The 26876-nt window shown below is 36.5% G+C and overlaps 1 protein-coding gene across 2 annotated transcripts in view; it reads left to right on the top strand.

Annotated features, from left to right (window-relative positions):
- Window positions 1-26876, top strand: part of Rich (Guanine nucleotide exchange factor subunit Rich) — a 579939-nt gene that overhangs the window by 57876 nt on the left and 495187 nt on the right. For both annotated transcript variants that reach the window (XM_090378010.1, XM_090378009.1), the window contains exon 5: window positions 20113-20255. In XM_090378010.1, coding sequence (XP_090234136.1) covers window positions 20113-20255 — 143 coding nt within the window. The remainder of the gene's footprint in view (window positions 1-20112; window positions 20256-26876) is intronic.

Genomic DNA, 26876 nt, shown 5'->3' with positions numbered 1-26876 from the left:
GCCTAATTTTGGTTTACAGAAGGCCAAATTCTCTGGTATTCAGATCCAGAATTTGATAAGATTGAATCTGAATCGTGTGATACCAAACTAGATGTAAAAGATAGTACATTACATCAGAAAAGAAATAGTGACGAGTTTTTATGAAATTTCAAAATTTTATGAAGAAACTCTCTCCACACAGCACACTGGTAGAAGACAACTCACTACTCGAAGCCTGACATTTTCAGGGAACTCACTCTGGAAAGGGTTAATATAAGAGAAATGAAGATATATTTGCATACCTAATAGCTTTTCTGAGCCATTACAAATTGCACGAATGCAAGCATTTTACTTGTGTTTTATGTTTTTTTTTTTAAGTAAAATGATGTATGGAAAAAACCATATACCATTTTTAAAAGTACAGTGGATTCCTTTTATTTGGGCTACTGGTTATTTGGGGCAGCCGTTTATTTGGAACTAATCTTAAAGAACAGAACCCAATTGAGAAAATAGCCAGGGTTTACTTCACTTAATTGGGACAACCTACGATTGTCTCCGATCATACCACGTGGTTCGGTCGGATTTCTGGAGGTCACAACAATAAAACAATTAGCAGTCCCCTGCTTATTGGGCTTTTCTGTTAGTGCTTCAAGCATATAAAAAAACTAATTTTTAGAATATGCCCTTCATTCCTATTTTTTTAATCTTCATAACTTGTTACTCCATTCTCACTTATGCGTATCATGTTACTTGCAGTTTGTGTGTGTACCGTGTTCTTTGTTATTGATTGCTTATCTTTTTTACTGTTTTAAATTTTAACCCCCACCCACAAATGTCGACTAGTTATTATGTACATATTACAGTACGTATTAATTAAGCTATGTGCGTAAGCGAAAATTTATTTTTATTTTGCTAACCTGTGGAAAATATTCTTCTGATTTTCACGTATCATTTAATTTTTTTAATTGGTAACAAAATAAAAAAAAAAAAAAAAAAGTGTAAATTTGTATTTAATACAGTACATCTTTACTTTTATAGCCTGTGGTGAATAATATTCCTTCTATTTTCGCTAATTAGAATCACTGTTTAATGGAATTAAACTTTAATTTCTATATTCAAAACACGATCATAATGACTAGTGCTTACTATATATTATTATCCGTATGATGCAAGGAAGCCTGAGGCTTATGCTGCACCAGCCAGAAAAAAAAAATTCCCGAGTTACCCTGAGAGAGAGGGGGGGGGGGAATCACCAAGAGAAAGAAGACTGATGATATCCAGCCCAGGACCCTGGGTATTCCAAGCCCATACTCACCAGATGTTGAGCCCCCTGGGGAAATTGTATACTGAATGGTACTTTACTGTGGTGAATCCATCATAACATGATTTGATCATACAGAAAATCAGTTGTAAAGCTGTATTTTTAACTATTTACATGAAACTTCGCATAATTAGGGCACCACTTAATCGGACCAAAATGCACTAGTCCCGATATGTCCCAAATAACTGGAATCGACTGTATTATGCATAAATTATTTTTAGCAAATATTAGTTTACGTGGAGATACTAAAGTATTAATTTTAGTAATCAAGGAAACAGAATCATTAAATTATATGAATTGCTGAAAAAAAATTGAAAAAAAAACCTGTCAGATGAGAAATTATATACACATTATTTTGTTTCCCAGAAATATTCCAGTGCTTTTCAGTTCTTCTTTATATATTATATTTGAGTGATACAGTGAAACTGGAAAGTCACTTTGATTGGATTTTGCAGTGCTTTTAAATAGAACAAGTTTTATGCACTTGTAAAGCTGTTTGTTCAGTTATACATGGACAATCAAATTTGTTGCCTCAGTTACAGAGTGATGCAAAATTACTTTACAATTTCAAAAATTTTTGACAAAACCAATAATGTACTTAAAAGCAAGTTACAACTCAGTTTTTTGAAACTAATAAGATAGGGTACTGTACAACATTCCACCCATGCCAGTTTTTACAATTTTCCTATAAAATTCTTGGAAAATGACTTTTCTTTATGGTTTTACTAAATAGCTTACTTTATAATGAATTGTGGTCATGTTTGCATAACTTCAACTTTCACAGTTTTTCTAAAAATTTATGAAAAACATTTCCTTTATGATTTTTAAGATATTTCCTGATTTTACAAATTTCAGACAAGTTTATGCAGTTTTTAAAATGTGTATTTGTTATGTTTTCAAAAAACAAACCCAGTAATAATGAAGTGACAATTTATATTATTATGTTTACAAATAATACAGTAAATAAATACAGAGGCTAGCTGCATGAATTGGTATATTTGCCAGTGGTGAAGAATTTGGAAAGAAACTTAATGCGACGAAAATTGTAATTTAATATTAATGAAAAACAGATTAAGCATTGCTTTTCATGCAAAACTGTTACTAACAGTCATGTGATTTCTCCACCTCATTTCTGCTTTGTTTTCCTCTTCCATGGATATCTAGTTCTTCTAGATCAAGGGTTGTCAAAACAGACAAAATTCTGAAGGTTCTGGACTGCATGGGCACGAACAGAACCTTGCTAATAATTATGTATTTTTCAAAACGGGATATAATATTTATTGATCAATATTTAAATTTACAATTAAAATTTTTTTTTATTTAATGATTGAATATGAAAGTCCAGGGAAGTTATTACATGATACTAATGACATTCTTATTACATGGTTGTAACAGTATTTGTAATTTTTCGTACCTTCCTCAATATTGAGGAAGGTATGAAGAAAGCAATACAGAAAATTGAAATTATTAAAAAAGGAATGTATTTAAGAAGTCAGTGTTTGACTATATTTTGTGCATGCTAGTTCTAAACTTTGAGGGGTGGGGGGATGCATAAAGTTGATTACATGGGTGCACAGTGTGAAGGGATGATCAACAAGTCAGACTCACCTGCTCTTAGATACACAGAGAAAGTATTCTGCTTCTTCTATTTCATATGGGAAAAATTCATAAACAGTTTTTTACTTTATGATGGATGATATTTCAGCCATTCTTGTCCAAAAATAGCAGAACAGCATTTGGACCATCTATGTCAAATAAAACAGTCCCTTTCAGTCCAGATTTCCTTAAGAAAGCAATGAAGGCTGTTGCTATTTTGCCTATATTAGAAAATTTAGTACTTGTCTGTTATCCTCTCACCATTGTAAATTATAAGTCTAACCTAACCTAACATAACCTAACCAGTGTAAACTACTGGTGGGAAGATAATAGACAAGCACAGAAAATTTTAGTATCTTGTGATTTCTGGTTTTGTAACTAATAATAATTAATTAATTTGGTGATTTTATTTGTATTACACACACACACACACACACACACACACACACACGCACACACAAAATCTCCCTCCCATCCCCAACAAACAAAAGATTCTGTAACTTAATACCAATTGGCTGAACGTAATGGATGGTGGGGGGGTGTTCTTTTAGAACACGAATGAAGCCAATAACTTAAAAATATAAATTTAATTATATTTCATAATGATATATTGGTAAATTTCTTGTTGCACTGTGACATCAATTATTACTATTATTAAGCTGGAAAAAATGTTTCAGATCTTGTTCTGATTTCTAAAAATTGTGGCAGTTATGTGTTTATTTTATATACAGTGGATTCCGGTTATTTGGGCAACCAGTTAATTGGGGCAGCCATTTATTTGGGGAAAATCTTAAAAAACAGAAACCAAACATTAATCGAGAAAATAGACAGGGTTTACTTCGTTTAATTGGGGCAGGAGACCTCAGCACTGGAGATTACCCTACTTTTTTCTCCAACAGTACCACGTGGTTCAGTCGAAATTCTGAAGGTCACAACCATAAAACAATAAAAACAATTAGCAGTCACCTGTTTATTGGGCTTTTCTGTTAGTGAAATCTATCATAAACGGACAGTAAACTCGATCTTATTGAATTTGCGATAATACCGACAGCTGGAATTCTGTGGGTTATTATGCTGAAATGTGTTTACACTTCCATGAAATCTTCAATCATATAAAAAAATTAATTTTCAGAATCTTCTCTTCATTCCTATTTTTAAAGCTTTGTAACTCGTTACTCCGTTCTCACTTGCGCATATTGTGTTACTTGCAATTTGTGTGTTCCGTGTTCTTTGTTATTGATTGCTTATCTTTTTACTGTTTTAAACTTTAACCCCCACCCACAAACGTCAGTGAACAGAAATGTCAACTAGTTCGTATGTACATATTACAGTACGTATTAATTATTCTGATTATCACGTATATTCTTAAGATTTTCACGTATCATTTAATTTTTTAATTGGTAAGGTAATAAAGGGTAAATTTTGTTTAATATATCTTTGCTTTTATAGCCTGTGGATAATATTTCTCCTATTTTCGCTAATTAGAATCGCTGTTTAATAGAATTAAAATTCAATTCACAAACAATGATCGGCACTTACTACACATCGTATAGTGAACGGTACTTTACTATGGTGAGTTTGTTGTAACGTGATTTGATTGTACAGTGAACCAATTGTAAAGGGGGGATACATTGTATTTTTTACTATTTACGTGAAACTTCGGATAATTGGGGCAGCCGCTTAATCGGGCCAAAATGCACTAGTCCTGATGTGTCCCAAATAACCAGAATGGACTGTATTTCAAATGTGCCCTGTGGTGCACATGCTAGTTAATAACCTAATGAATGAAGAGATTGCGATCTGCACACAATTATTGATATAGTTGTTATTAAGACAACTGTTGCATATCTCTGATTTAATTTTGCATATACCGTATGCTGCATCTCTTTCTCCACCCCCCCCCACCCCTGCCAATGTTTCTTTCTTCTAGTTCATATCTGCATTAATATATACATATATTGTATAGCTTATTTAGATTACATTTCTTTGCACTAAAGTAGTTTAACTTCATAAGTTCACTCAGGAGCAATAAGGTAATAAATAAAAAGAAGGAAAAAAACATTATTTCTGTATATACCATGCTTGTTCACTCTCATAATTTCTACATAAGAGATAATCCAGATATTTCAAAAGATTTTCATGGTTATTGCTATCATTAACATAGCCCTAGTGGAGTAGAGGAGGCAACAGAGTTGTGAATGAATAAGGATGACAATTTAGAGAAGGGATGGAAGATCTCTTTAAAATGTTATTTCTGTGAAATTTAACCTTGCATTAACAGCACTAGACCTATGTAGTCTAACTTGAAAATAACAAGCCTGTGTTAATTGTTGGTTGAAGATAAAAAAAAAAAAAAAAATCTGATTTTCTGTTCCTAAATATAGGAAGATTTTTACTTGCTATGGTTTTTTTTTCTACTTAACAATTCCAGAGTTATAGCTTGAGAAGACCTGTCAGGTCTAGCATTCCACAGTTCTTACAATTATTTCTTTAAAATCATGCCAGTTCAATTATATTTCTCGAATGTTTGTTGCTAGTTATTATTTCTGCTATTTTCTGTGTAGCTTGAGAAATATTTACTCTTCAATTGGTATTATTACTATTTATGCATAATAATATAAAAACACTTGATTTACTGTCAAGGAGGTTATTTGTGCAAAAGTTTTTTTTATAACTATTCTTGTTTCAGACTGCATTGAAATTATTTCATTGTGTTTATTTCAGTGGTTAACACACCATTCTCCACTATCCTAACTATGGTACGATACTAACTGTGTGGTACCACACTCAGGGTAGTGGAGAATGAAAAATACCTGAGGATAATTGTGCAGTCAGATATGAAGTTCTCTGAGCAGTGCAGACAGGCTGCCAGGAGAGCTCATAGGATTTTGTCAGTGATATATAGGAATTTTGCCAGTAGGAATAAGGAGGTGATTATCTTGTCGTGTAAGGTGACAGTTAAGCCACACCTTGAGTACTGCATACAGGTCTGGAAGTCTCAATTGCAGAAGGATGTGAATCTCTTGAAACAGGTGCTGAGAAGAGCAACAAGATTAGTGAGGGGTGCTCTTACCAGGAAAGACCTCATTTCTGCAAATTGCAGCACTTGGAAGTGTCTAAGGCTTTGAGTGGATCAAGTAAGTGGAATCCCTCTTTTTGCTCAGAATACACACAAGAAGGGACATAAATTCAAATTTAGGAAGGATGGTTACAGGATAGATGCGTGGAAATTTGCCTCCAGTGTAGCCAGTGGGCAGTTGATTGTTGGAACAGACTTTCAATAATTAGCTAGAGGTGGCTAATTTGAATAAATTCAAGGAAGAACTAGACAAACTGGTAGAGGGAATGGATGAGTAATATGGAACATATTGAGGTTTTTTTTTTTTTTGTTTTTTGTGATGTCCTATAAGCTTGCTTTTTTATATCATTTGCCATTTATTTCAAAGTCCTGATCTGAAGCCTGCAAACTTAGTATTACTTATACTAACTTTGCTGGTTAGATTGTTCAGCCTATAGAATAACATAAATTTTAAGCTCCTTTCGAGTGAAGCAACAGTCAAAGCAGCAAAAGAGTGAAAGTCAAAACTACAAAATATGTTGAGTGTATATCCTACCGAAAACTAATTTAATGCAGAAGAGTTATTTTATATAGCAGATTCTGAGAAAAAGTTTTGGTTTGGAAACAAGACAAGAGTTTGTTTGTAATTTGGTTTTTAGGAGCATTAGCAACTAAGGCCATATTGCTCCGGGGATATGCGGTGGTCATTCCCTGACCTTTCCGCATCCTCTGTATTTGGTGGTCACAGGCTTGAACCCCCTAATCTAATCAAGAAGCGGGTGCTACGCACTGCTGCTCCTGCCCACCTGGCTACGGAGGTGCCCAAGACAAGAGTAAAAGCAAGAAACTTGCCAGAGAAGGATTAAGATTACATTTGTACTCTTGCACTACTGGATAAAAAAAATGAAACTTTTAGGGATTTGCAATGCTACAGAACCTTGCCAATTTGGTGCCACGATGGAATGCTGGATGGCTAAAACGGTATTCAAAGAATGGCTTATAACTATGAACTAGCAGATGAGAAAGTAAACCAAACAAAAATTAATGATCAACCACTGACTATGCACATCTGAAGTTCAGTCGCTATGAATTTCAGATGTGAGCTTCTAGAGACTGAACTAGAAGAACAAAACAAGATGCCAAAGTCTCTTGTAACAATTGTGGAAAAGTGTGATATATAATTAGAATTTAACAAATGTGTATTAATGTTAATACTTAATGTAGTTTGATTGAGCAATCAATTTCTGCAGGAAATTTCATGCGGAAGTATTGGAAGAGCTTCTAACATGCCGGTTTTAAACACTAATGAAAAAAAAAAAATGATATATGCGAGCAAGACATTTCTAACTGGTCATAACTGAAGTCTTCCATTGTAGTATATGCCAACAAGATTAAAAATGCTGGTACTGTACTTGTCCATTTAGAAGTGCTTATCACTGAGAAATTCTAGAGAAAATTTTCCAGAAATTGAAGGACCACTCCTTATCCAGTTATGGATTGATGATAGTGATGATGCTCATCTCTGTGATGTGATAGTAATGATAACCCATCTCCAACTCATAGAAGATACTCTACTATGTATAATACAGTTGATTAAGTAATCTTTGACTCACCAACCTCAACTGATAAATGATCTTTCACATTTTTACTCCAGCATTCTTAAACTCATGTAATATTCATTGTAACGTAGCAGACTAAAATCAGATCAGTGACTGCTCTTCTCTAAATAAATAAAATAAATATTGATTTATTTTATCTTAATTACAAATTAGGAGTAAGTGAAATAACCTGCCCTGAATAGCACAGAGTCAGGAGGGTTTACAGAGACATTTGGTTTTAACATTATTTTACATGCATGACATTTGTTCTGTTGCATCTTTTAAAAAGGGTAAAAGTCTTAAACACAAATTATATTAACAAATATAAGCAAAAATTTTTGACAGTTATGGTACACAGACTAATTTTGGTTCTGCAGAGGATTACTCAAGCACATCTTAGTTATCACTTTGGAGTAGTATTCTTTGCCTGCAGAAACAAAAATAAAAAGTCTTTTGAAGGGGCTGATTTTCTAGCCTTATCACAAATTAAAGGAATTGCAGAGATTGGCATCCAGATTTTTTGTTATTCCACTTCAGCCCTCTAGTGGATGCACATATTCCTTTCACACCTGTGAACATATCTGCTCCTAAAGGGCTCCATTTTTAAAACCTTAAAATGGAGCCCTTTAGGAACTTTTTTAAAACCTTAAAAATGGCAAGGAATAATTCAAAATTATTCACTTTTTTGAGGCTGCCCTGTATTTTCAATCTGTTGTGAACAATGCATTTTTAGCTGTGTTAGCATTTATGCATAATCTGCCTCTCTACCTTTAGTGAGGAATTTAGCATAAATATATCGTGATTTCGTTCTTTCCTGTGAGAAAGCAAGTTATTACTATTAGCAATAATTGTTCACTTATTATAAAATAATAATGAATATTATTTCATGTTTATGAACTGCTATGTTTTAAGTAAGATTTTAAGACTTTCAGCTGTCTTATAAATAAAAACATCAATTAAAATTACTGAGAACCAAATCCATGAATAGTAATTGCTTAACACCTTATAATCTACAACAATATACACTCTGTGGTATAAAATAAAATAGTGAAATGAAATACTAAAATCCATTATTGGGATACAAAAAAAGAATAAGCTGATAAAACAACAGTGACTAAAAATGATTAAAATAAACACAGAAAAAGATAACATAGATAAAGAAACTTTCCAAAATGGGATACTTTTCTTTTTTAGTTCAGTGGTGAAAAGTTAAAAGTTGCACAGGCGCTTTTATTTTATACATCCCCACCACAGCAGTATTACATGGATGCAGTTAATGGTAATTTTACAACGTTCAGAGATAATGCACAGTTTTTAAATAAATTGTTTGGGTTATGAAAAGAAAGTTGTCAGGAAAGAAATAATTTTAGATTTATTTACAAAACACTAATGTAAATGTAATAAAAGTCAGTATCATGGAAGAAATAGAATAGTCTGTTTACATGTTGACTGCTACAGCTTATTTGGATAAACGGGTCTCCGACACCAATCTGAGTTAGGCATGTTAAATTATTCAAAACCAAATTATAATATATATTCATCACCAAAACTTGTAAAAAAAAGCTTCTTGAATTATCTTGTAGATGGCGTGTGTAATAGAAAATTCCTCATGGCAGCCAAATACAAGTTAACTCGATTAACTCAGATGTATTGTTACCTGCAGAATTCACTGTGTATGAGTCAGTGCTGTGTATGAGTCAGTGCTGTGCGTAAATCCGCAGTAGTGACATAGACTGTGCTGTTTACGTTGTATTTAGTAATTTGTTACGTGTTTTTTTTTTACAAAAAAAAAAAGAAAAGAACCTAAAACATGCATAATAAGAGACCACTGACAGAAGAAGAGCTTGAGCTCTATGCTAATATGAGTGACTTAGAATTTGAAGAGCCATACGTTTCTGGTTCTGACAGTGACAATTATAAACCTTCTAACGATTCAAGTGAGGATAGCGAAGATGAAGTCAGCTGTCTGCCTGAATATAATCCTAATTCTCCGCAGGGAAGTATGTAAAATAATGACAATAATTTTGTGCAATGAAATAGCACAAAATCCTCCACAATTTATTTTTGAAGAGAACGTTGGTTTGAAAATGGACACAATAGAACTTAGTGTACAAAAATTGGTAGACCTATATTTTTCAGAAGAATTTCTTACATTATTAGTCGAACAAACTAATTTATATGCTTTGCAAGAAATTGAAAAATGTGGACAATCACGAAAATCTGTCAGGTCATCAAGATGGAAGGACACTGACATCTCAGAAATGAAAAAAAGTGTTTCTTGGACATTTTGTTACAAATGGGTCCTTGTTCTCTTCCTTCAATAGAGCATTACTGGAGTACAAGTGCATTCTACAATGTTATGTTTTGGCGATCATTTATGAGTCGAAATAGATTCCAATTGATATTACAATATTTTCACTTCGCAGATAATTCATTACAATCTGCTGACAGGCTATACAAGGTAAGACCGATTTTGCATCATATCAATAATGTTATGTGCAATAATTACGTACCGAATAAAAACATCTGTATCGATGATTCGACGATGTTGTGGCATGGGAGATTGATTTCCGCCAGTACATAAAAAAATAAAAAGCACAAATATGGAATCAAACTTTACGAACTGTGTGAGTCCAACGGCTTTGTTATGAAAATAAAAATTTACTCTGGTAAATGAGAAACCGAAGAAAACATAGGTCATACTGCTGAAGTTGTGCTATAGCATTAGCATTAGTAGAGGCATATGATGCAAGAAAGCAAGCTTATTCAGCATCAGCCAAAAAAAAAAAAAAAAACCCCACTCCCATTTCACCCCTCCGTTCGTTCGAAATACCTGTCCAGTTGAGCTTTAAATTTGTTTAGGCTATCAACTTCAACAACAAGTGATGGAAGTCGGTTCCACCAACCAATCATCCGCTGGCCAAAGGCAAATTTCCGCACATCTATCTGACATCCATCCTTCCTCAATTTGAATTTATGCCCTCTGAGGTGATTATTCTGAGCAAGATGAAGAATCCCATTGGCATTGAGCATGCTCAAACCATTCAAAGCCTTATACACCTCTATCAGATCACCTCGCCGGTGCCTAGTCTCCAGACTGTAATTTGCAAAACTTAAGCCTTTCTTCGTAAGAGCAACCCTTTGTTCCATTCACTAATCTTGTTGCCCTTCTCTGTACCCTTTCCAGCAGCTCTACATCCTTCTTGAAATGAGGCCTCCAGACCTCATTTACAGTACTCAAGAGTATACAGTACTCAAGATGTGGCCTAACCATTGCCTTATACAAGGGAATAATCACCTCCTTATCCCTGCTAGAAAAATTCCTGTATATCATTGACAAGACACCATGAGCTACTCTTGCAGCTCGTCTGCACTGCTCAGAGAACTTCATATCTGCCTGCACAATTACCCCCAGGTCCTTTTCATTCTCCACCACTGTCAGTGTAGTACCGCAGAGTTGATACGTTGCTCTGGGGTTACTGTTTCCCATATGTAGTACTTTACATTTGTCAATGTTAAACTTCATTTGCCACCTCTCAGCCCATCTGTTCAACTTTTCCAGATCCTGTTGCAGCAGCATAGCATCAGTAGTGTCCTTAACGACCCTGCCAACCTTTGTATCATCTGCAAACTTGGACATTAAACTTGATATCCCATCATCAATATCATTCATAAACACCGAAAACAACAACGGACCCAACACTGAACCTTGAGGAACTCCACTAATAACATTAGTCCACGTTGAGCAGTGTCCATTGATTACCACTCTCTGTCTTCTGCCACTCAACCATCCCCTTATCCATAGCAGCAATTTGCCTCCAATGCCACACTGCTCCAATTTGTGCAGCAGTCTTCCATGTGCAACAGTATCAAAAGCCTTTCTAAGATCCAAATATATAATATCAAAGTTATTCCCTGCATCCAGTTCTTTTGTGACTACATCATAGTATCCAATCAAATTGGTCAGGCAAGACCTGCCCTTAACAAAACCATGCTGTGTCTGAGCTATAACTGAATTCTTGTCTAGATGATCCTGCAGTGCTTCTTTAACCAGTGCCTCCATTAATTTACTGGAACAGAAGTTAAACTGACAGGTCTATAATTACTTGTGTCAGCCTTTGATCCTCCTTTGTGAATTGGGGTTACATTTGCACATCTCCAGTATATGGGTACCTCCCCTGAGTCCAAAAAACTCTCATAATTATGGCTAAGGGTTTGCATACTTCCTTTGCTGCCTCCTTTAATATAACTGGATAGATTCCATCCACCCCAGGTGCCTTTTTTTATGTTTATCCTCAACAATCTCTCCTCCACTTTCCTCTCAGTTATTACAAAATCATCCAGCTCACTGCCAATGTTTACTTTACCTACATCATTCTCCTTCCTGAATAACTCCTCATGCATGAATGTAGATGCAAAATACTCGTTTAGATTGTTAGCCACCTGAGCAGGATCCTCAACTGTTGAACCATCAATATCCAGTGGACCAATCTGATTCATCCCTTTCCTTCTCGAGTTCAAATATGTAAAGAACTCTTTTCTGTTTTTCTTTGCATCCTTTGCCAAGGATTTTTCGTAGTCTGCCTTTGCCTGCCTAATCTCCTTTGTGACTTGGTTACAGACCAACTTATATCTATCATAGGCTTCCATGTCACCCATTAATTTGTATGTATCCCAAGCATTTTTCTTCTCTGCCACATGTCTCATTAGTTCATCTGACAACCATTTAGGCCTAAACCTTGAACAATATTTCTTAGTTGGTATGTAAAGCCTGGTAGCCTCCAAGATTTGTTCCTTGAATGCTTCCCATTTTGAGTTTGCTGTTGGTAACATCATCAGTTGGTCCCACTGTATAGAATTTAAATACTGTCTCATACCATCATAGTCGCCTTTACGAAAACAAAAACCCTTCCCTTTACCTCTGATGGTAGTTACCTCCTTGAGTAAATCCCACTTCAACACACTGTGATCACTGCCACCTAGTGGTTCATTTATCTGCAGATTCTTAATGCATGAAGAATCACTACTGATAATCAGATCAAGAGTATTGCTCCCTCTTGTTGCCTCACGAACATGCTGATGTAGAAAACAATCATCCAATAAATCCACAAAAGCCTTGCTAGTGTGCGAGTGACCAACCCACAAATTCCAGTCAATATCTGGGAAATTAAAATCCCCCATTATAAGACTCTCTGATTTACTGGCCCACTCTATTTCCCTGTACAATATTTTATTATACTCATCAGAGTCATTAGGCCTATAGCACACTCCTACTCTCAATTTTGATTTCCCTATGCTTATGTCACACCAAACTGACTCGACACTGCCCTGTCCATCGATGTCGACTAGCTTCACTTCCTTGGACTTTATGTGTTTCTTAATTATAGCATAACCCCTCCTCCCCTCCTGTCCTGTCTATCCTTTCTATACACATTGTATTCCCCAAATTCCAGTTCCGCATTACTTATATCTGTGTGACACCACGTCTCTGATATCCCAACAATATCTGCCTTTGATGTTTTGAGCAATACCTCAAATTCATCAAATTTATTTACCAAACTCCTAGAATTGGTGTACACGCAGGTATACATACACCTGTTTCTATTCTTAGCTACCCTAACACAACCCATGTGTTTATTTTTGTACCGCAATGGCTCCCAGCAGTCTCTGAAATATCAAGCATCTTGTTTTTCAGGCTTCTGCTCATTCTAATAGAAGCAGTGCAAGAATCTCTTTCACCTCTGCCAGTGGCTACTGTCAATCCATTGGTCTTTGTCTCCCCCCCAAGCTAGCAGTTTTCCGACCCACCTAACACTGCCTCGATAGCATCAGCAAAAATTCTTGCACCCTTTCTATTTAAGTGTATCCCATCCCTGTAGAAGCAATCTCTCCTGTTAACAAGTACAGTCCAGGCTGAAAAAAATTCTACCCCTTGAGCCTTGCACAATCCCTCCAGGGCCGAATTGATCGACAAGGCTCTCATCATTTACTCCCTCCTATCGTGTCTGGGCAGAATTGCAGACACTTTCAAGTTTAACCCTAATTCACGGCTTTTTTTCAACAGTGACCTGTACTTGCTAAGTAATTCCGCCGGTCTCCTACTCTTAATATCATTAGTGCCAACGTGTACAACTATATCACCTTTTGTGCCCTTAAAAGATGATATCCGCTCTACAACGTCATCAACCTTTGCCCCTGGCAGACATACCCTGGTCCTATTCCACCTATCCTTTTTACAAAGCATGTTCCCCGTTTCCCTGACAATAGAGTCACCAACAACTACTAGTTCCTGTGGGACCAGTGCATTCTGCCTAGGGGGCTGCCTCTGTGTTGCCTGATGACCAAGTGCAAGCTCTGGCGTTGATGTGGGCAGCTGAGAGCTTGATGGGCCCCTCAATTTATTTCCTTCGAGGGCATCCACCCTGTCCTTCAAGCTCTCATAAAGGCCCACAACAACGCTGAGTTGCCGCCTGATTTCCTTGCACTCCTTACATCGTGCACACACAAAGACATCCCCCTTGGCAGTATCATGTCCCGTACCTGACTGCTCCGCAAACATCAAGCAAACAGTGCATTTTAAAAGACTGTGATTCAGAGGGCAACTGCCCCCCTCAGTTCTCCCCTGAACCACAGCACTCCCATTAGCTTGAGCCTTTTGCTTTGCTGCTCTGGTCAGAGTCATGATTCCGATTTATTTCAATAAAATTTCAAAACAAAAATTAAATCCTTAAGTTATATCCCAAACAGTTATGTTATATTATTTTTTTTTTTCGGTATCTAGTGTTTTCTACGAGTTCCCTTTATACAACTTCCGTATCACGTGTACCACTATAGTTATGTATTAATTATTTGTTATGATTAAGTTGTTATATATATATATATAGAGTTAAAAATACAATTTAATTGACAATAAAGTTTATCAAGATTAATAGATTTACTGATTAATTGACAATATTATATTATGCACTATACTACACTAAGCTTATGCTATCGTGTAAAAATGGCGGGAATGCACGAACAGTATTTCTACGGACTCGTAAGTATTGATTAGCTTCCAAATCTCGCTATCTCAATTTAGAATAAACTAAGGATCCTGACTAGGTCTATAATCTACTTATAGAAGATAATTTGATATAACAATTGGTTAATAAATCGACTAAATTTGGTTAAAAAAAAAAAAAAAAGACCTCTCGTTCAATTTGACACATGGATTTGATACCGTTACCGATACTAAGTAATATCTACAAAATCTCTGTCTAAGTTAAACTTTAAACTAAGTATCGTAACTAGGAATATAAAGCTACTCTAGAAAATAAGTTAATATGACAATTTAAACTAATAAAGCAGAAAATAAATCAAGAAAAACTTCTCTGTTTCAAGAGCTTTAAGGAGCAATGTCCGCACAGGCCAATCTCGCACCCAGACTGTGGGTGCGAGACCCACACCTATACTTGCTTAAGGGCTTCTTAAACAAGGGATATGTATTGTATATGGACAATTTTTATAATTCTGTTACTCTGATGAAATTGTTGTCTGCTCGAAAAACTTACACACCAACAGAAAAGAAAATCCAAAAGATTTGGTGATGCCAAAATTGAAGAAAGGGAAGTTGCATGGCAACGAAATGGCCCTGTTGTAGTATGTAAGTGGAGGGATAAAAGAGAAGTTATCACTATTTTTAATAGTGATAACTGATTTTTGAAATGGTTGAGGTATGTAAATGGAATGGAAAATTTTTGATAAAACCAAACATAATTCAAGATTACAATAGCAGAATGTCTGGCATAGATCGATCGGATCAAATGCTCTCGTATTATTCAGTGCTAAGAAAAGCCATCAGATGGCTGAAAAAAATTGCATTACATATTTTAGAAATATATATACATAATGCATACATCCTTTTTTGCATCAAGTTACAGGTTCCACCATAAAATCTGTAAAATTCAGAGAAACATTCATTGAATCTTTGAGCTGACCGGGCTAGCCGGGTGGGTAAAGTGCCTGCCTTGCAACCCAAAGGTCGCAGGTTCGATTCTCGCCTCGGGCTTGGATCAAAGTACTGTAAAAACCTTGGGAGGTGCATTATGGCCACAGAAGCCTATGCGCTAACAACTACCAAAAAAAAAATTGAATCTTTGATTGGAGAAAAAATTCTAAACATTCCAAAGAAGATTAGGTCTGAATGTGAAATTCATTATTTAGAGGTTTGCCACCAACTGAAAAAAAAAAAAAAAACACGCTTGACTAAGCTGCGTCGAGTATGTAAAAGAAATAAAAAACGCTGTGAAACACGTTATTATTGTCCAGTATGCCAATAAAAGCCTGCTCTTTGTGTAGAAGAATGTTTCAAGGAATATCACAAATAAACAATATTATTTTTGTGAGTAATTTGTGAGTTTAGTAATACACTTTTCTTTATGTATTTGTGAATAAAATTTTGTTTTCTGACGCCGTGGTTGATTTCTCATTCTTATCCCAGAAGCCCACTATCCATCAGTTGCATGTATTTGCTACAAATTTACTCATAGCTGTGCCTGAAAGGCAAGTCATACCAGTCCGAGTTAACTCGTAGGTGGCGTCCTGGGCCAGATTGCCAAATATGAGTTAACTCGTATTTGGCAGTCAACATGTTAACCATATTGCATAATTATAAGTTCTCAACTGTAGGATTATGCCACATTATTCATAACATTCACTTTCACCAATAGTCTGCTTTGGAGCAGACTATTGGTGAAAGTGAATAGTCTGCTTTGGAGCTCTTAAGTTCAGAAACATTAGAAGTTTAGATAATAATTGCTGGAATGGTAACATTTCTGCTGAAGTAGTATGAGATTAAGTAAATACAGCAGGCCCCCGTTATAATGTGGTTCGCTTTACGCTGATTCGCTATAACACTGTTCTTATATTATAACCCATATCTGACTATAACGCTGTCACAGATCACTATAACGCTCTGTTACAGATTGCATTTTTGGCATATTTAAAGAAATCGTTTCATTTGATGGAGTTGATCCCTTGAAAATGAATAGCAAAACAGCATTAAAACGTTTCCCACGCTGACTTGAGAAATTTTCCCACACTCAGTGAAATTTTCTCGCATGCTAATTTAATTGCAGTACAGTGACTTGTTACGTAGTTCCGAGATCAACATTTTAAAAAATGAGTATATTGCCTGTAATATTTGTGTTATATGCATTTATCCAAAGTCTAGTCATCACTCAGTAGAGTATTAGACATTATGCATAATGGACAGTTTACTTGAAAAATGTATCATAATTAATGCAACCAACACAGTTACATTTTCAAAGAGTTAATAATGGCCAATAAGAACGAAAAAGCAACAACGTCTGGGCGCAGTACAAAGACTATAAATGTAAGAAAAAGACTGAATTCGAAAATTAAATTAGACGTTTTGAAGCGAATCGATTCCGGTCAAAGACAAGCGGATGTGTGCCATAATTTCGGACTTGCACATTTAACTGTAAGAACAATTATAAAAAAAAAAACAAAAAAAAAAAAAGAATTAATTTTAGCAGCGAGAAAGATAGCTGTTCCACTGCAAGCAACTAGGGCTAGGCTGGCTATTAGGATTGAAATGGAAAGACTTTAACTAAATTTATTGAAGATAATATCCAATGCAGAATTCAGTTAAGTTAATTATTATAAAAAAAAAAAAAAAAAAAAAGAGAGAGAGAGAGATTAGTCAATATGATGATCTGAAGAAAACTCACCTAAAAAAAAAAAAATGTGGAACCATTTAAAACTAGTAAGGGCTGGTTGAATAGATTTAAAATCCAGGGAGAAGCCACAAGTGCAGATCAAGGAGCCGAAACTTTCAAAAAGAACTTGTTAAAATTATTGAAGAGGTGTATTATGTGTTATACCTCTCAACAAGTTTTTGACATAGATGAAGCAGGACTTTTGTGGAAACGAATGCCTAAAAGAAGTTTCATATTGAAAAAAGAAAAAAACATGCCAGGTTTCTAAGTGGCAAAGGATCGGTTGACTTTATTGTTGGGTGTTAATGCTGCAGGGATTTAAAATTAATACCCCTTTTAGTTTATTTGGAAGAGGGCCAAAGTTCAACCCAAAATCGACACATTTTTCATGATTAAATTCATCAATTAAATTAAATCAATTTAGATCAATTAAATTCATTATTTTAATTGGAATTTTAAGTTTACTTTTGATACATAAGTACTTACCACATAATTATATACGTATGTAATGCAGACTATTTTATATGTACAAATATTTGAATATTAAATATTTTGACCAACACTTGTGCATCTTTTCACTACCATTTATTATTGATTAGGAAATATCCTGTGGCACCGACCGCAACTCACAAATACATGTGTTACCTTATGGGAATGCGTCGCTCGCTTAGCACGGATTCACTTAGCACTCTGTCTTTCCGGAACGAATTATCAGTGTTAAGCAGGGGTCACCTGTATGTGAAAAGTAACCTGCATAATTTATTTGTAATCTGATATTAAATTTTCAAACCAGTCAGTGGACCATGATTTTTTGCCCATAAATTTACTTTTGTGTAAGAAGACAATTAGTAATCACTGCATAAATTGGAAGTGTAGCATTGATTAGTGCAGTGGTGCACAAACTGTTGGGGGCGTGACCCCAGAAGGGTCGCGACAATTTTTAAATAAAATTATTTTTTGTGTTCAGACCATACTACTCAAATGAAGTCTGAGATAAGAATGAACCCTACTGCCACTCTTTATTTTGTTAGTGTGGTTACACGTATGGCGTGTTTGAATCCACAGTATTTCAAACCTTGCTCAACTTATTGTATATGTTGGATACTGTTACGCGGGAGATATTTTGGAGGATTTTCTATTTTTGCAAAGCTTTGGAAGGAAGAATGATGGGGAGAAGATTTTTGATGTTATAAATATTTTATTTCAAACAAATAATCTAATGTGGAACCACTGTGTTGCGATTTGTACTGATTGTGCGGCTGCATTAACAGGAGAAAATAAAGGTTTTAAAAGGCAAAGTAAAGGAAATAGCTCCAAATATAGATTTTAATCATTGCATTATATAGGGAAACATAAGTAACGAAGGAAATGCAAACTGATTTGCATGAAGTTTTGAAAGATGTAGTAAGTGTGATCAACTTTAAAAGTAGAAGCTTAACTAGTAGACTTTTCACTATACTTTGTAATGAAATGGGATCCACTTATGAAGCACGTCTTTTTTATGTGAAAGTGAGGTGGTTGTCCAATGGTAAAGTATTGTGATGTCTTTTTGATCTGAAATGTGAAGTTTTATTGTTTTTATCAGATAAAAATCAGAACCATGCTCAATTGTTTACAAATCAAAAATGTCTTGGAAAACTTAGTTATCTTATTGATATAGTTGAAAAACTTAATGATTTAAATTTAAGTCTTCAAGGACAGGAAACATTTTTTATTCTGTTAATAGCAATAATATTGACATTGACATTTTAGGGATATCATTGGCACCAACCTGACAATGGTAATTAACAATTTTTCCAATTGATTTAATGTATCTCTAGAAAAAAAATTCTGTTGGATTTGTGATTCCTATGCTTTGGAAATTACCATTCAGCAAAAGGAAGATCTTATTGACCTGTCTTCTGACGAAGCATTACATGCTCATTTCAAGGTTACAACTTGTGAATAATTTTGGGTTTCTCTTTGAGACGAATATCCAGAATTATGGAAAATGACAATACAAATATTGTTACCTTTCGGGTCTACATGTTTATATGAGGTTCATTTCTCAAAATTAACAGCTATAAAAACCAAACAGTGTTCCAGACTTGATCCAGAAGATAACGTCAGAGTAGCAATTTCAAATATGGATCAAATATTATCAGTTATTCAGGCTCATCCTTCTCATTGTTGTTTTTTTTTTTTATAATTGTTAATTTTTTATTATTTTGTAATCTTAATTGAAGAATAAGAATTTGATTTGTTGTTTTTGTTGTATTCAATTAAAATGTTAGGCAATTATTTTAATATGTAAATTAAAAAGGAAACCGTTTTTTTTTTTTTATTCTTTTCTCAGCACTTGAATAAAATTTTCTATTACATAATTTGTAAAATGCTATTTTTTTTTTTTTTCTCTGAAAATCTGATCACACTACCTCGGGGTTTACATTGAGGGGTCGAGGTCTTGTCAATTTTATATTTAATAAAGGGAGTCGTGAACGAAATAAGTTTGTGCGCCACTGGATTAGTGGATGGCCTAATATGTTAAAATAAAGAAAAAACAAAAGTTATCTAATGATACATAATATCATTTTACATTGCTAAGGGCATGAATTTTTGTTATTAAAAAGGTGAAGGAAGGATGCAGTTCCTTTCTTGTTGCATACTTGTAATTGTCTTGTGTATTAATTGTAAACAGCAGCTAAATTTAATTTTAACCACTTCCTTCCTCAGCTGATTAAAAACAACACTGACCAATCATTAAGGTAGTAAAAATAAAGTAACCATTTTATCCCTTAATTTTCTGTTTGATGGAGTATATATAGATATCATTATCTTTCCTGTGGCTATTTCTTTTTGTAGTCTTGTGTATATTCGTGATGAGCTTATGGTTGCTACCAGTAATGGACACTTATGGCGAATTCACTGGAATGGAATGGTGAATCATGATGTCTCTTTAGATCTCTATAGAATCCCTTTTTGCACAGATCAACAACAGTCAAGAGGTATGTCTTTTATTTATATATGTGTTTGCACACACGTATAGTTGTCTATATATATATATATATAAATGTGTTCGCACTGTTGTGTGTGTGTGTGTGTGTGTGTGTGTGTGTGTGTGTGTGTGTGTGTGTGTGTGTGTGTGTGTGTGTGTGTGTACACAATTGAGTGGTGTGCATTGGTACTATGAATGTGTGGAAGAGTCTGGATGTTCTTACTTTTCCTGTCTAAAGCTGTAGTAATTGCTTATTTATTTAAACTGTTTTCTTGAGTCACCTTGAGACTTGAATTTTGTGTTTGTGGTGCATGTATGAATGATTCAGTAAAATCCATGTTTACCTAGAGTCCTCACGGCAAATTTTGAAACTAAGAACATTTGTTAGTCCTAGATTCCACAAAGATACCTATGAAGGTGAGGCATGTTTTTGCAACTTACTGAAATTTTCGTTTAAAGTATTTAAATGACAGGGACTGCCTAAATTAGTGTAGGAATTTCATATTTCTAAAATCATAATGAGAAACAGCAGTGTCTTTACTTATTTTTTCTTATTGCCATTTATTTTTATAAACCTAAGAATTTAAATATGAATTCTTTTTTTTTATGAAAACCCAAAACACTAAAGGTATTAAAATCTATAGTACTTAGTACTGTGAATGGGTTGGAGGTTAAGAAGATGAAAGAACATACTTGTTGACATTAGACTTGAATTTCTGTACATTGTAATTTTCAAGAAATAGTAATAGAGGCATGTGATGCAAGAAAGCAAGCATATGAGCTTATGTAGCATCAGCCAAAAAAAAACCCAATTTCACCTAACCATTCCCTCTAAAAGTTTGTCAAGTTCCTCCTTGAATTTATTTAAGCTATCAAATTCCACAATGACAAATGGAAGTTTGTTCCAGCAATTAACTACCTGCTGGCTAAAGGGAAATTACGTACATCTATTCTACAACTGTCTTTCCTCAATTTGAGTTTATGCCCCCTCAGGTTTGTAATCTGAGCAAGCAGAAGAATCCCATCAGAATTCAACATGCTCAACCCATTCAAGGCCTTATACACCACAATCAGATCACCTTGCAGGTGCCTAGTCTCTAGCCACTGCAATTTTCAGAACTGAAGCCTTTCTTAGTAAGAGGATCCCCCCTTTGTTCCCCTCATCAATCTTGTTGCTCTTCTCTGTACATGCTCAAGCAATTCTACATCCTTCCTAAAATGAAGCTTCCAGACCTGTATGCAGTACTCAAGACACGGCCTGATTATTGTCTTGTAGAAAGAGATAATCACCTCCTTTCTCCTGCTAGCAAAATTCTGTATATCATTGACAATATTATCTTTAAGCAGGTCTTTCCATACTATTTCCATCTATTCTAATTACATCTAACGTGGATGTAGTTATTCCTGAAAAAATCTCAAGTAAGATAATTCCTGACTTAAAATTTCTAAAATATCCATAATATTTCTAAAATATAATATTTCTTAATATCCCATATATTCTATTTAATATTCTATTTTTATTTGATTTTAATTGAAACCATTGATTTAAATTCAAAATGAGGACAGATCCTCTACAAGAGAAAATCACAATAGGTTAGCATTTATCTGATTTTATGAATATTAGCAGTCTCATTTCCACAAGTTGTCTGTCCAACACGTCTAGTATCACGTTTTGAAACGATAGGATTCCCATAATGTTTTTATACAATGTTAATGTTAAACCTCAGTTGCCACTTCTCAGTATATCTGTTTGATGGAATAAGCACATTGCAGTAGCATGTGCTTATTCCATCTGCCAACTATTGTATCATCAGCAAACCTTGACATTAAACTTGCTATGCCTTCATCATTAATAATTCAGTGATGGAACTAAACAGTTGAGAGCCCATCACCGAAAGCCTCCCCCAAATAACTTTAATCCATGAAAAGCAGAAGTCATTAATAACAACTGTCTCCTGCCATTCAGCCATCATTTTATCAATAGCAATACTTGCACATAATGTCACACACTGCTACAATTTGTAGAGCAGCAACAGTATCAAAAGCTTTACTGAAATCTCAGTATGTGATATCAGAATTATTTTTTTGGCATTCACTTCCATTATTATATCATAGTAGCTGATTAGATTGGGCAGACAAAAAAATCACCTTAACAAGTCCATGTTGTGATTGCCATACAATTGCATTCCTGTCAAGATGATTGTGCATTACTTCCTTAAATGCTGACTCCATTATTTTCCATGAAACAGAAATCAAGTTTACAGATCTCCAATTACTCCTTGTCCTTTGATAACCTTTTGACTCCACTGTCTTGCAAATATGAAAAGCATTTGCACATCTCTAAATTGTAGGGACCTTTCTTGGATTCTTACTATGCTGCTTACCCCTCGACGTGGGCACCTGTACGTGGTGAGGGGACCTCCCAGTGATGCTGCTGGTTTTCCAGATTAGCATCACTGGGATCTAACGCCCATACCTTGGTTCCAGGGTTACATCTTTGGAATCCGGCGTGTGCAGCCGTGCGCCGCGACCCGTGGAAGCGGAAAGGGGGATCCTGGTGGTTGAGGGGCCCAGCCTTAATACACCACTTTGGCCCCTGCTTCGACAAGACGGGCGGTCCCGGACCGGCTCGACTGGGATCAATCGGCGGGTGGTTTTATACTGCTAGGGTCAACTGCGTTCCAATAAGTCTCCCTCCCTTTGGTCCTGGGACGGGATAAAGACTTATTGGTAACTTGGGTATGGTGTTCTAAGCGAACTCGGCGTCCCATTCGTGTACGCAGTACCTGCTAGTTCACGAGTGGGCGCCCCCTCGTAGGGCTCCGTGGTGGGTGAGGTACTTAGGCATCAGACATTTTTTCTTTACTCCTATGAGTAATTTAAATCCCTCTTTTTCTGGGGCCCCAACAAGGCCCCTACCTAATCGATCGTCGGAAGAAAGTGAGAGCAATTCTGCTAAAAGAGCCAGAACTGAGGAGAAAACACCATCTGTGACACCGCTTTTCCTCATTCTCCATTCCACCGGAGAGCAGTCAATAGGGAAAATGTCACCTTTCTTTATCCAGAAAGGATTAGAAGGGATGGCAGGTTCACCCAAATCCGTAAAACGGCTGCGTTCTGGAGATATTCTTATTGAAGCATCGAATATAAATCAAGCAGAAAAAATTTTGAAAGCCACATCTATAGGGGGAATACCCATTATTGTAACCCCTCACAAAACTTTGAACTCTTCACGAGGTGTCATATCAGAGTGGGATCTCCTTCACGTTTCTGAAGAAGAGATCTGCTCTGAATTAAAAGAACAAGGAGTAACAGCTGTCAAGCGAATATCCATGCGTAAGGATGGGAATCTTGTCCCTACCCGAGTTCTCATCCTAACATTCAACACCCCAAGGCCTCCAAGTTCCATCAAGGCAGGGTACTTAAACTGCCCAGTGAGGATTTACGTTCCAAACCCACTGAGGTGTTTTAAATGTCAAAAGTACGGCCACTCACAAACAGCTTGTCGTGGTAACCCTGCCTGTGCTCGATGTGGTGCTAAAGATCACGAGAGCAAGGAATGTATAGCTCCTAAGCCTAACTGTATTAACTGCCAAGGAGAGCACCCTGCATACTCTCGAGCATGCCAGCGGTGGAAGGACGAAAAGGAGATACAAAAGTTAAAAACGGAGCTTAACATCTCCTACCCAGAGGCTAGAAAACGCATACAACCAATAAATAGCGGGAAGCCTTCATATGCTCAGAAGGTTTCTGCGAAGTGCACTATCGGTACACAAACAGATATGACTATACCACCAAGAGAGTCATTCACGCCGATTGCACGCTATTTATTGAGTTCACAAAAGCCCACCACAAAAACACAATCAGCTGCTACTCCAATATCCGTACCTCCTAGTGCTCCACCACTACCAAAACCAAGTGGTAAAAAAGAGCAAAAACGTTCGGAAGAGTCACCCGTAATACCAGAAACAATGGATGTAGAGAACAAGGAGGTACAGGATGAATCAGTCTTGGAACTCTTTGCGGAGGAAGAAATGGACACGGGACAGCGTCCATTCTTCCCCAAAAAAGATAAAGCCAAGACTGATAAAAGTAAGCCCTCAGCACCTCGGAAGCCGCCTGATGGACCCACCAAGCCAAAATAATGGCTAAATTCCTACAATGGAATTGTCGTGGATTCCGGCGAAATACTGATGACATCAAGGCCCTCCTGCAAAAGCACGAGCCAGTTTGCTTTTGCTTGCAGGAGACTTATCTAAAGGCAAATGATGATCCCACCATGCATAACATCACAATCTTTCGTAAGGATAGAATTGCGGATGGTCCTACTCATGGAGGAGTGGCTATCCTTGTGGGTAATCAGACCCCAGTTCAGCCCTTGCTAATTACAACCAGCATAGAGGCTGTTGCAATTCGCCTTACAGTGGGATTTTTATTAACGGTCTGCTCTATTTATTTGCCACCTGGGACTGACATCTCCCAGGAAGACCTTGATGATCTTTTAACGCAGTTGCCTCCCCCTTTCTTACTTCTCGGGGATTTTAATGGACATAACACCCTGTGGGGTAGTGCTAATATTAATGGAAGGGGACGAGTCATAGAGCATATGCTCAATGACAATGACCTTTCCCTTCTAAATATTGGAACAAACACCTTCTTCCACATGCCTACCCGTACCTTTTCTGCCATTGATCTTTCTATCTGCTCCCCTTCTCTACTCCCTTCACTCACTTGGGAAGTGGAAGAGAATCCATACGGAAGTGATCACTTCCCTGTGATAACCTTGTTACAAAGTGGGAGACCTTGTCTTCCCTTCAGGTTACCACGGTGGAAGATTGATCAGGCTGACTGGTCTGCCTTCCAACATCAGGCAAATTTTGACCTCAGTACAGTCAGTCAGGAGCCTATCAATGATGCAGTAACGTACGTCACAGAAACTATCGTCCAAGCAGCTGCGAATACTGTTCCAAAAACATCTGCCCGGTTTCCACCATTTCCCAAACCTTGGTGGAATTCACAATGCACAGTAGCAAAAAAGGCTCAAAATAAAGCGTGGGGGATATTCCGCAGATATCCTACCACGAACAACCTTATAGTCTTTAAACGCGCACGAGCCAAAGCACGTTACATCCGCCGTCAGAGTCAAAAGGAATCGTGGATCCGTTTTACATCATCAATTACTCAGTCCACAAGTACTAATGTGGTCTGGGATAAAATTCGGAAAATGAAGGGGAAATACACGGCACATCCCTCATCGGTTCTTGATTATAATGGATGTACTATTGCAGACTCTACTGCAATAGCCAATGCTCTTGGGGAAACATTTTCTAACATCTCTGCAACATCATCTTACTCCCCAGAGTTTCTGGTCACAAAGCGCAAAACTAAAAAACAGGCCCTTAAATTCACATCGAAGGGTTCCCACCCATACAATGGGCCATTTAATATCCATGAGCTGAAAACAGCATTCGCCCGTACAAAGGCTACCGCTGTTGGACCAGACAACATCCATTATGAAATGATCAAACATCTTTCATCAGAATCCATGGACCGTTTGCTCTTTCTGTACAACAGAATCTTCCTTGAAGAGCACTTTCCGGATACCTGGCGCAAGGCAACTATCCTTGCTTTTGCTAAGCCAGGAAAGGATCCTAAATGTCCAAAAAACTATCGTCCTATTGCTCTGACCAGCTGTCTGTGCAAAATATTGGAGAGAATGGTCAATGCTCGTCTCTTATGGTATTTAGAATCGAACGACCTTCTCTCCCGCTTTCAGTGCGGCTTCCGAAGAAACAGGTCCACACTGGACCACTTAATTAGACTGGAAACATCTATCCGAGATGCTTTCCTAAAAAGAGAACATTTGGTGTCCATCTTCTTTGACATGGAAAAAGCGTACGACACAACTTGGAGATTTGGTATTTTAAAAGACCTTTACAACCTCGGTCTAAGAGGTCACCTTCCCATTTTCATTAAAAATTTTTTATCCTCTCGTTATTTCCAAGTTCGTGTAGGATCCTCCCTTTCGCGGCCTTTTTGCCAAGAGGAGGGGGTACCACAAGGATCTGTCTTAAGTGTTACGCTTTTTGCCATCAAAATAAATTCTATTTCTGAACAACTTCCTCCAACTATAAACAGTGCACTCTATGTCGATGACTTCAGCATATTCTTTCAATCGTGCAATATGAGGGTTATTGAGAGACAACTGCAACAAACTATTGACCGTCTTAACTCCTGGGCCACGGCCAATGGTTTCAGTTTCTCAGCGGAGAAGACCGTTTGCGTACATTTTTGTCGCAAACGTAACCTCCACCCTGAGCCTGAATTACGACTTGGACAAAGCACCATTCCAGTTGTATCAGAGGCGAAATTCCTGGGACTCATTTTTGACAAAAAGCTGACATTTGTCCAACACATTCGTCAGCTACGTACAAAGTGCACGAGAGGGCTTAACATTCTCCGGTCTCTCTCTTCTACCTCTTGGGGTGCAGACCGATGCACTCTACTACGTCTGTACCGTGCACTTGTACGCTCAAAATTAGATTATGGGTCTCAGGTATATGCATCTGCCAGAAATAGCGCTGTTCGTTGGCTTGACCCCGTCCATCACCAAGCCATTCGTATTGCTACT

The sequence above is a fragment of the Mastigoproctus giganteus genome, chromosome 7 (genome assembly GCF_048544385.1).
Source record: "Mastigoproctus giganteus isolate SK-2022 chromosome 7, ASM4854438v1, whole genome shotgun sequence".
In the NCBI taxonomy this organism is placed as follows: domain Eukaryota; kingdom Metazoa; phylum Arthropoda; class Arachnida; order Uropygi; family Thelyphonidae; genus Mastigoproctus; species Mastigoproctus giganteus.
Note: the sequence above shows the minus strand (reverse complement) of the source record. Positions and strands in the feature narration are given on the sequence as shown.